The sequence below is a fragment of the Diabrotica virgifera genome, chromosome 4, assembly GCF_917563875.1.
Source record: "Diabrotica virgifera virgifera chromosome 4, PGI_DIABVI_V3a".
Classification (NCBI taxonomy): Eukaryota; Metazoa; Arthropoda; class Insecta; order Coleoptera; family Chrysomelidae; genus Diabrotica; species Diabrotica virgifera.
Genome location: NC_065446.1, coordinates 172,082,173 through 172,093,966, shown reverse-complemented (window position 1 = coordinate 172,093,966; position 11,794 = coordinate 172,082,173). Strand labels below are relative to the sequence as shown.

The 11,794-nt window shown below is 31.5% G+C and overlaps 1 protein-coding gene across 1 annotated transcript; it reads left to right on the top strand.

Annotated features, from left to right (window-relative positions):
* The first annotated feature begins 3,308 nt into the window (after positions 1-3,308).
* LOC126883739 (zinc finger protein 626-like) lies at positions 3,309-8,004 on the top strand. The gene is made up of 3 exons (XM_050649401.1): positions 3,309-3,378; positions 6,332-6,448; positions 6,828-8,004. Exons 1-3 carry the CDS (start codon positions 3,309-3,311, stop codon positions 7,871-7,873), a joined length of 1,233 nt encoding a protein of 410 aa, XP_050505358.1. The 3' UTR covers positions 7,874-8,004.
* Positions 8,005-11,794: the final 3,790 nt, after the last annotated feature.

The window sequence follows — 11,794 nt, the reverse complement described above, 5'->3', positions numbered from 1 at the left end:
TAAGCAAAATTTGTTATATAGAGTTATTAAAACAAATCAAAACTTTTTGAGTTATTAAAGATCAAAGATTTTAATTTTTCGTGAGAAAAATGCATGCATTTTTAACCGATTTTTCATAAATAACTAAAAAACTATAAGTTTTTACAAAAAAGTTATAATTATCAAAATTGAGGCTAATAAAAAATTAAATTAACTCCTTACTAGAAAAACCTTTCAATGTTAACTAAAAGTGAGTTATAGGTAATTGAAAGTATATTTCTTTCGTCGAGTACCCAAATCTAAGTATTCAAGCTTAAATACCGGGAAAATGATGTATTTTATAACATAAACTTATTAAACATTTGTCAAAGTTCATAGAAATATCTATCAAATAAGCCCTCGAACAAGTTGATATCATTAAAATTTATGCACAGAAATGTTTCAAAATGTATCTTTTAAAAATTTTTCCAAAAAATGTTATTGTTTTTTTGTCAATAACTCCGTTAATTTTTAAGATATCAGGTTTACCTAAAAACTAGTTAAAAGTTGATTCCAAGAGCTATTAAAAAACGTCAAAATTAGTCTCTTAAACCCCTTACTTTTTTAAAAAATAAAAGGTTAAATGGCCCCGGTTACATGGTTCTCGCAGCAAAATTGAAATTTTAAACGTTTCTATCTCGGTTATTTTTTACTCTACGGAAATAGTAAAATGGGTAAAGTATTTGGAACAAAAAAAACTAAAATTTAGTTATATATCATTTTTTACGTATATTGAGTATTTTTGGAGTTATTATCAAAAGAAAATTAAAAGTACGATAATTTTAAAAATTCTGATTTTTTTAAATTATATCCTTTTTTCAAAAATATGCATTCTAAACCGCTCAAAATTGTTGAAATCATTAACTATGTTAACCTTAAGAAATTCTTGTAAGGATTACTACAAATTTTAATTTTGGTGGAAATGGCGTATGTTTTATTTTTCACTTTTCCCTAAAAAATCGAAAGGGTTCTCTTATTTTCATCATAACTTGCTTAAGTTTGATGCTATTAACTTCTACTGGAGTTCATTTGATAGGTATTCCGAAGTACTTTGACAAGTGCTTAACAAGTATATTCTATAAAATGCATCGTTCTCCCGTTATTTAAGATTGAACACTTGGATTTGAGTACTCATCGAAAAAAATATTCATTCAATTACCCATAACTCACTTTGAAATAACATTAGTTTAGTTCTTTAAGTGGGGAGTGTATTAAATTTTTTATTATCTTTAATTTTGAATAGCTTTTTTACAAAAGCTTATATTTTTGAGTAATACGTGAAAAACAGCTTTAAAACATGCATTTTTTTAAGAAAAAATAAAATCTTTGATATTTAATAACTCAAAAAGTATTCATTTATGTTAATAACTTTATATAACAAATTTTGCTTAGTTGCCCCTCTATCGATTTCTGGTACTATTTTTAATAAAAAAATTTCACCCCCGAGAAGGGGTGGCATCCACCCCCAGGGTAAAAGCGCAAATTGGCATCATGTCACCTTTGTTCCTTGAAGTATCTTCTAACTATTCACCAATTTTCATGAAAATCGATGAAGGTTTAACGAAATCGGAGGTGAAAACCTTCAGTGACTCCACTATATGAACAAGAAGCTGTCATAAGAAGAACTAATTTAAACACCAATAAAATAAAAATCAAAAGAGGCGTTAGACAGGGCTGTGTCTTGTCGCCACATGAAGTAGCAGGCATAAAAATAAATGGCCTACCCATATGTGAAACTAGATACGCCGATGACACAATACTAATATATAGCAGAAACTATTACAGATCTACAAAGAATTTTAGATAAGGTTGTTGCAACTAGTGAAGAATTCGGTCTGTCACTTAACATAAAGAAAACAAAATTCATGGTTATATCAAACAAAAATATTAGAAACATCAATCTATACGTAAATAATAAAACGATAGAACGAGTTAAGAATTATAACTATTTAGGGACAAACATTAGTGAAACAAACGATTATACCAAAGAAATCCGAATTAGAATAGAAAAGGCTAGAAGTTCACTAATATGACACAAATATTATGTAGTAGATACCTCAGCCTAAATCTTAGAAAGCGAGTACTAAAATGTTATGTATTTTCTGTTCTTTTGTATGGTGTGGAGACATGGACTCTTAATAAACAATGCCTCAATAGATTGGAAGGATTTGAGATGTGGACGAAGGTATCGAAAAATGCTGAGTAGTTTTTAAAATTGGCGATTAAAATTACATAATACAAATGCAATAATTTCATGTATTTATTAATTTGGAAACTAAAGAAATTAGTCTACAATTTTAATATAAAAATAAAATAATTATAATATTTAATATAAAATAATTATAAGTTTATCCCGGAGACACTGATTATAAAGCGGCAATCCTTTGAAAAATGAGAACGCATTTTTGCCACATAACGATATGGTTTGAGCATACTTCTGAACATACAAGTACTTCTGAACAATTTGACCAATTACACTTCAGTATTGTCCAGTAAGATACGTTAGATAGTAATAAGCCACACCAGTGTCCATGTGGACAATATACTACCAGGAGTGATCAATTACAAATGTTTATCTTTATTTCTGTTGTCGCTGTAGAATCAGTGCCGGATTTACCACTAGGCCGCGGCCTAGGGCCGCAAGCAAAAGGGGGCCGCAGCGTTTTGTAAAAAAAACTTTTTTGATAAAAAAATTGAATTTTTATTTTCAACACTGAGAGAGAAGTAAGTACTATTCTCTTAGTGTTGATTCTGCACCAGACATCACTCATTCAAACCACATCCTACGGTATGTTTTAAGTGATGGTATGCCTGTAGAAAGATTTATAGCTTTCATCAAATTTCACGATCACACTGCAGCACACATTGCGGAAATTATTTTAAATACCCTGTCAGAGTTAGATATTCCATTGTGCGATAAAAGAGGTTAGTCATATGATAATGCCTCGAATATGTCAGGCAAATATATAGGTTTACAAGCGCTAATGAAAGAACATAACAAAACAATTTAGCTGAGTATGTTCCATGCTCCGCTCATTCATTGAATCTAGCAGGCACACATGAGGCTGATTGTTGTTTGGCAGTAACAAAACTATTCATGTTTATTCAAGAATTTTACGTTTTCATGAGTGTATCAACTTCAAGATGAACCTTGTTGGAACGGTTGGAACACATTTTCAAAAATAGCAATAACGAAAAGAAACTCCTTCCAAAAAGGATAAACTTTACAAGATCGGCTGCCAAATGGCATGCTGTAAAAGCTATTTTACTTAACTACCGGAGCTACTCCGATGCAGCAAAAAAAAATATCAGCCGATACGGGGGACACAAATGGGAGCCAAGCTGAAGCTAATAGAACCAGTAAACAATTTTTCAAATTAGAGAATGTCATTCTACTAAACATGTGGTACGATATTTTACAACGTTTTGACAAGAGTATCAAAACATTGTAAAAAACTGCTACAGACTTGAATGTGACTTGCAACATATACAAATCTCTAAAGGAGTACATATATTGAGTCTGAGAGAAAACTTTGATTCCTATGGAAAAAGAGGAAAAATATTGTCTAAAAATGAAACGTAAATTCTTCAAATAAAAATAAATAATTTTAAAAATAAATGCTGTTTGCTAACTTTTTGAATTATATATTTTCTATAAATATAGAAATTGTTGTTAGAGCTGTTTTGGGGTTTTAGCCAAATGTGTAAACCAAGATTATTTAATTAGTGAATGCAACATTTCAACCTATATTATGTACCGTATTCAAATAGTGGCATCATTAGTGGCATTTCTATTCATTTATGTTTTGCTTTGTATGTTGGACCAATTTTAAAAAGTAAAATTAAAATAAACGTTATGTATTAATTTGAAAGGTGCTTTATGCTTAATTACATAATCGTGAAGTTATCGGGGGGGCCGCACGGGGTAATTTGGCCTAGGGCCGCAAGTACCCTTAATCTGGCACTGTGTAGAATTACTGAATCAAAAACTGGTCTTATCCAATTCACATCGTACCTACTTTACGACGGTGTCAATTAGGGAATCTAACCATCTGTCAAACTATTCCAATATGTCTGGCGGCTGGCATGCAATACATTGCATGCATGGCATATGATAGTATAGTTATTTTAGTATTTTAAAGTACTTTTCGTATTTTATGTCCGTGTAAATATTGCTAAATACTTCTGTGACATAGTAAAAAATATTGCTTACGTCAATAAACTTTAATAAGTAGTTAAAAAGTTTTAACAAATATGTTATCAAATTTTATGTTTTATAAGTTTAATAAAAAATAATATTGAGCATCCCTAAAATAGATTTTAGGTAAAATCATCGGGGTAATATATATTTTATTATTTTAGGTACCTAGTAATACCACATTGTATCTTAAATTTGAAATTTTAATTTAAATAAAGTATCCAATAAAATCGCTTGTGTGCAGTGTTGCCAGAGAAATTTTTGTAAATGCACCGGAATGACTGGAATAGTGACATAAAGCACTAACCAACACATTTTGTACAAAAACTTAAAAAAACGTCGTTTAATATTATTTGAAGCAAATTTCTTATGTCACAAAATTTTAGGTTTTTACTTTAGGAGTTTCTAGTATCAAAAGTTTGGTTGTTAATTGTATCAAATTGGTACAATTGTAACAACTCTGGCAACGCTGAATTGCCTGCCATACGTCCTGTCATTAAAAATCACGTGGTTTGGATTGCCTAATTCGTACTCGACGACGGAACGTTGCTATTTAAAGCGTGTATATTTATCTTAGGGTACGAACATGCCGAAGATACATGGATGAGCGCGGTGTAGGTCGCAATCGCGGTCGAGGTTTACATCGATGACGGACAGAACACACCGAAAATACCTTCCTTTCAGTGTTCTTTGCGGTTTCCATATAACCAAAACTTGTCGCAACCTGATTACAAGAAATTAATAAATACACTAGCCATATCCCGGGTAAATGTCACGTGGTTTAAAAACCACCAATAAACTTTACCACGCGATCAGCAGCTCGATCACGATATAAAACAAACTATTTTGTTTTGGCATCGACATCGCTGTAAACCGCGATGATAGGTCGTGAGGGTGAACGGATGACACATCCTTGATATGTGCAATCTCATAAGAAAATGAAGGTTTGTTTTGACATCGATGTAACGACCGCGATCGCAACCTACACCGCGCACATCCACCGTACCCTAAGGTACGAACATGCCGAAGAATGGATGTGCGCGGTAGAGGTCGCGGTCGAGATTTACATCGATGACGGGTAGAACATACCGAAGATACCTTCCATTCAGTGTTCTTTGCGGTTTCTGAGATGACTGACACGTGTTCTGGGAAAGTTAGCTTTTTAACAATATAAAATTATATAACATAATATTGTACATAAGCAATAGTAGTGACGACAGGGATTGAATATCTTTAAGTGAAAAGTGGTGGATCATTTGTAATTCTTCAAATCGCCAGTTTTCGGCTCATCCTATAAATAAAAAAAGACTGTATGTATCTAGAATCTAGGAGAATACCATCAACTATTTAAAGAGCTTAAGAAACACCACTCAGCCAGATTTTATGCTTACGTGAGAATGAGTCTTGAGTATATTCCGTCGTCTAGTGGTCAAGAGAGTTAACCCACATTTTTGGGCAAAATGAGTTAACTCTACCTCGTTATTAGAACGCAATGAAAAATACAATGATGAAGTCAGCTAAGTGATTATTTAACTTAAGATCAATTTTTCGGTAAAGTCTACAGTAGTAGTGAAAGAAACCAAGTGAAAATGATTTAATTACACTAGTTAGTTGTATAACGTACTTTTTAGATTTTATAATTACTCTTTATTACTTATACAAAAAAACTCTAAAAGTTTCTATGTATATTATCTCAAAACAAAAACTTTTTATATAATAAATAATAAATGAATAAATAAGTAATAATTTTTTTTCAGTAATTTACCACGCGATCAACATCTCGATCGCGATGTAAAATAAACTATTTTGTTCTGACATCGACATCGCTGTACACCGCGATGATAGGTCGCGAGGGTGAACTGGTGAAACATCCTTGGTATGTGCGATCTCATAAGATGAAGGTTTGTTTGACATCGATGTAGTGACCGCGACCACGACCTCCACCGCGCACATTCATGTATCTTCGTCATGTTCGTACACTAATTTAAAACCAAACAGTCTGTATATCATCTACATCTAAATTAAAGAACCATCACAATAGGTAGTAAGATTTGGAAATGTTATGTTCTGTAATTTATGCTTTGAACTTTTTATATATTTTGCTTTTTATTTTAGACTTTTTCCAAGAGGATACTGTGGAACTTATGAAAACAATAGAAGTACATTCATCTAATAAAGGACAACATACGAATCATACTACAAAAGAAAAAATATTAAAATGTGAAATTTGTGGTAAGCAGTTCAGAAGAAAACATGATTTAAATCGACACATAAAAATTCATACTGGAGAAAAACCTTATAAGTGTGAAATTTGTTTTAAGCAGTTTAGAGAAGCAAATACTTTGAAAAAACATTTACTAGTGCACACTGGAGAAAAGCCTTACAAGTGTGAAATTTGTTTTAAGCAGTTTAGAACAGCACAATCTTTAAAAGGGCACATAAGAACGCACGCTGGGGAAAAACCTTACAAGTGTGAAATTTGTTTTAAGCAATTTACCGAAGCAAAAACTTTGAAAAAACATTTACTAGTGCACACTGGAGAAAAGCCTTGCAAGTGTGAAATTTGTTTTAAGCAGTTTAGAACAGCACAATCTTTAAAAGGGCACATAAGAACGCACACTGGGGAAAAACCTTACAAGTGTGAAATTTTGTTTTAAGCAGTTTAGCGAAGCAAAAACTTTGAAAAAACATTTACTGGTGCACACTGGGGAAAAACCTTACAAGTGTGAAATTTGTTTTAAGCAATTTACCGAAGCAAAAACTTTGAAAAAACATTTACTAGTGCACACTGGAGAAAAGCCTTACAAGTGTGAAATTTGTTTTAAGCAGTTTAGAACAGCACGATCTTTAAAAGGGCACATAAGAACGCACACTGGGGAAAAACCTTACAAGTGTGAAATTTGTTTTAAACAGTTTACTCTAGAAGGTACTTTTAAAGATCATGTCAGATTACACACTGGAGAAAAGCCTCACAAGTGTGAAATTTGTTTCAAGCGGTTTACCCAAGGTGGTACTTTAAGAAAACATTTGAGACTGCACACTGGGGAAAAACCTTATAAGTGTGACATTTGTTTTAGGCAATTTCGCGCAGCACACTCTTTAAAACAGCATTTAAAAACGCACTCTGAAGTAAGACACACGCCTTACAAGTGTGAAATTTGTTTTAAGCAGTTTAACCAAACCTTTGCTTTGAAAACACATTTTAGAGTGCACACTGGAGAAAAGCCTTACCAGTGTGAAATTTGTTTAAAGAGGTTTATTAAAATAGGGGATAAGCAAATACATTTGAGAGAACATACAGGAGCAAAGCCTTATAAGTGTGAAATTTGTTTTAAGTCATTTCGTATTTTAGCAGGTTTAAAAATTCATTTAAAACGACACACTGGAGAAATGCCCCACGAGTGTCAAATTTGTTTAAAGAGGTTTGTTGAAATGGGGGGTTTGAGAAGACATTTCAGAACACATACAGGAGAAAAACCTTACAAGTGTGAAGTTTGTTTCAAACAGTTTAGTCAAAAATTCAAGGTGAAAGTACATATGAGAACACATACTGGAGAAAAGCCTTACAAGTGTGAAGTTTGTTTCAAACAATTTAGATTTAGCAATATTTTGAAAACGCATTTGAGTATACACACTAGAAAAGCCGTAAAAGTGTGAAATTTGTTATAAGCAGTTTATTTCAGCAACTATTTTGAAATGTACATAGATTAGACATATAAGATTGTATATACACTGTAAAAAACTCTGTATGCAATTTGCTTTTTTCCCATAAAAATAATTTGAACAAACATTGTCTATTTTTGACCCATCTGTATTAGGGCAGTCAATGAGGGTATTCGTCTCCGAATTCCATCCTACTACATCGATTTACTTGATATTTTCACAATAAGTAGGTAATAGCTCAAGAAACAAAGTCTACCCTAGGCCGATGTGCACTTTCGTCTTGGGGGTGGTTCCCACCCCTTCTCGGCGTTGAAATTTTTTTTGGTTAAAATAGCCACGGAAGAGGCTAGAGAACCTAATTCTAAGCAAAAACTGTTCTATAAATATTTTTTGAAAATTCAATACTTTTTTTATTCGTGGTTGAAAATTTGCCATTTTCATTAAAAAATGACACCTTTTCGGACGGATTTTTGCGAATCCTTAAAAACTATGCATCTAAAAAAAAACTGTATAAAATATTTTTGTAGCTTATAAAAAAACAAAGAGTTCGTTCCTTCATAAATCTTCTAGTTATAATACAAAAAGGGATAGGGTAAGTGATAAAGAGTTTGTTTTTTTGGTGTATGCTCAAATCGGTGTATTCAACTTGAAATAACAGAGAAACGGTCGATTTTAGGTGTATAATGATAATAATAACTTTTGTAGTGCTTGAAAAGACCTTTAAAGTGAGCAATATTAAATGTCGATTACATTAAATCTAAGCTAGATATGCTGCAAAAAAATTGATGAGTAATGTATTTTAAGAAGAAAGTTTAACCCCTAATCCGTCAGAATTTAAACATCGTTTTTCTTCTATAATACTTTTTATCATAGTGTTATTTCTATTTTCAAATAAACTGCTCGTCAAAAGTTAGGGATATACAGGGTGTCCCGAAAAGATTGGTCATAAATTATACCACACATTCTGGGGTCAAAAATAGTTCGATTGAACCTAACTTACCTTAGTACAAATGTGCTCATAAAAAATCGATTTTTTTTTTAATATATCGAAGACTATTAGAGATTTTTTATTGAAAATGGACATGTATCATTATTATGGCAGGAACATCTTAAAACAAAATTATAGTGAAATTTTTCCACCCCATAAAAAATTTATGGGGATTTTGTTCCCTTAAACCCCCTCAAACTTTTGTGTACGCTCCAATTAATTCATTATTGTAGTACCATTAGTTAAACACAACGTTTTTAAAACTTTTTTGCCTCCTAGTGTTTTTTCGATAAGCCAGTTTTTATCGAGATGCGGCTTCTTTTTCAATATATTTACGTAAAAATATTATGGGGGTTTTGTTCCTTTAAACCCCCCAAATGTTTGTGTACGTTCCAATTAAACTGTTATTGTGGCGCCATTAGTTAAACACAGTGTTTTTAAAACTTTTGCCTTTTAGTCTTTTTTTATGTCACCTTTTATCGAGATGTAGCTTCTTTTTCAAAATAGACCTAAAAATGTAAATTATAAATAAATTTTCAGATTATTAACAGGTCTCTATAATCGTACTTAACCATATACAAATATGTGGTGCATTTGACAAATATTCAAAATATCTCGATAAACACTGGCTTATCGAAAAAGAACTAAGAGGCAAAAAAGTTTGAAAAACATTGTTTTTAACTAATGGTGCCACAATAATAATTTAATTGGAAGTACAAAAAAGTTTGGGGAGTCTTTTCGGGACACCCTATAGAAAATTCTGCTGAATTTTTATAGTAGATTTTTTCGTGAACAGATTAACGAATTCCGCTATTTTTTTTTTTTAATTATTTTAGACTTTTCTTTAGTATTTACACAGTTATGCAAAGGTTTACTCAAACTTTTTTTTTTTGTACTTATCCCGGGTGGAAGAAAAGAAATGTTTTTCTTATGTTAAGTTTGAGACGCCCTGTAGGGAGGACAAGGTACAAATGGGAGTATATATCGAAATCGAAATAAATTATTTTAGACTTTTCTTTAGTATTTACACAGTTATGCAAAGGTTTACTCAAACTTTTTTTTTGTACTTATCCCGGGTGGAAGAAAAGAATTGTTTTTCTTATGTTAAGTTTGAGACGCCCTGTTGGGAGGACAAGGTACAAATGGGAGTATATATATCGAAATCGTATTGTAGTCTTATGTTTTGTGAACATTTTGTTTTTTGAATGTCCCTGATATCTTTAGAAGTAAAAAAAATAGACGGTTCGAAATAAATTATTTTAGACTTTTCTTTAGTATTTACACAGTTATGCAAAGGTTTACTCAAACTTTTTTTTTGTACTTATCCCGGGTGGAAGAAAAGAATTGTTTTTCTTATGTTAAGTTTGAGACGCCCTGTAGGGAGGACAAGGTACAAATGGGAGTATATATATCGAAATCGTATTGTAGTCTTATGTTTTGTGAACATTTTGTTTTTTGAATGTCCCTGATATCTTTAGAAGTAAAAAAAATAGACGGTTTTGTAATTCGGTTAAAACATGTGTTTTAACCGAAACAAAAGTTTGAGACACCTTGTAGGGAGAAAAAGGCACAAAGGTGAGTATACCTCGATATTTTGTTGTAGTCTCATATTTTGTGAATATTTTATTTTTTTAATTTCTCTGATATCTTTAATAACAAAGAAACTAGACGATATTACTCTTTAATACATGTTTTAACTGACGACATGCATCTCATCACACATGTGAAACATAGAAAAACATATTAAAGAGTAATACCGTCTAGTTTCTTTGTTATTAAAGATATCAGAAAAATTTAAAAAATAAAATATTCAAAAAATATGAGACTACAACATAATATCGGGGTATACTCACCTTTGTGCCTTTTTCTCCCTACAAGGTGTCTCAAACTTTTGTTTTGGTTAAAACACGTGTTAAATTAAAAAACCGTCTATTTTTTTGTTTCTTAAGATATCAGGGACATTCAAACAACAGCATGTTCACAAAACATAAGACTACAATATTATTCTGATGTATACTCACATTTGTACCTCGTTCTCCCTACAGGGTGTCTGACACCCTACAGGGTGTCAAAAAAAACATATTTTTTTCTTCCACCCGGTATAAGTACAAAAAATAAGTTTGAGTAAACCTTTGCACAACTGTGTAAATACTAAAGAAAAGGCTAAAATAAAAAAAAATAGCGGAATCCGTCTGTTCGCGAAATAATCAACTATGAAAATCAGCATAATTTTCTATATCCCTAACTTTTGACGAGCAGTTTAGTTGGACTGGTTTAAAATGAATGCTTTTTGAAAAAAAAAATAAGATCAAATTAATTATAGAGCGCATTTTTAAATTTTCTAAAAGTCTTCCTTTTTTTCCATGAAAAACTCGAAAATGATAAGAGATGCCAAAAAAAGATACCACACAAGAATGTAGGGTTTTTTAGATAAAAATTTCGTTTTTGTTTTTCATTACTGTATCTCTTATCATTTTCAAGTTACATGGAGAAAAACGTTTTTTAAGAAAATTTAAAAATGCGCTTTATAATTTGATCTTATTTTTTTCAAAAACTGTTCATTTTAAACCGGGCCAACTTTTTGAACATAGAAATAACACTATAATAAAAGGTATTGTGGAAGTAAAACGATGCATTTCAATTTTGGTGGATTAGGGGTTAAATATACTTCTCATTTTTTCTTCAATTACATTAGTTATCAATTTTGTTTGCAGTATATCTCGCTTAGTTTGAATGCGATGGAGCTTTAATATTGCTCATTTTAAAGGTCCTTTCAAGCACTACAAAAGGTATTTGTGGCATTATACAAATAAAAATCGACCGTTTCCCTGTTATTTCAAGTTGAATACACCAATTTGAGCATGTACCAAAAAATCAAACTCTTTTCACCTACTAAGGCAAGCGTCTCTTTGTTTTTTTAATAACAT

What these genes read in the sequence shown, in the direction of transcription:
- LOC126883739 (XM_050649401.1), top strand. Translation starts at nt 3,309, where the DNA reads ATGCAGCAAAAAAAAATATCAGCCGATACGGGGGACACAAATGGGAGC. An exon ending in AGCTGAAGCTAATAGAACCA is followed by an intron (nt 3,379 to 6,331) that starts GTAAACAATTTT and finishes TTTTTATTTTAG; the next exon opens with ACTTTTTCCAAGAGGATACT. An exon ending in ATTAAAATGTGAAATTTGTG is followed by an intron (nt 6,449 to 6,827) that starts GTAAGCAGTTCA and finishes AGGGCACATAAG; the next exon opens with AACGCACACTGGGGAAAAAC.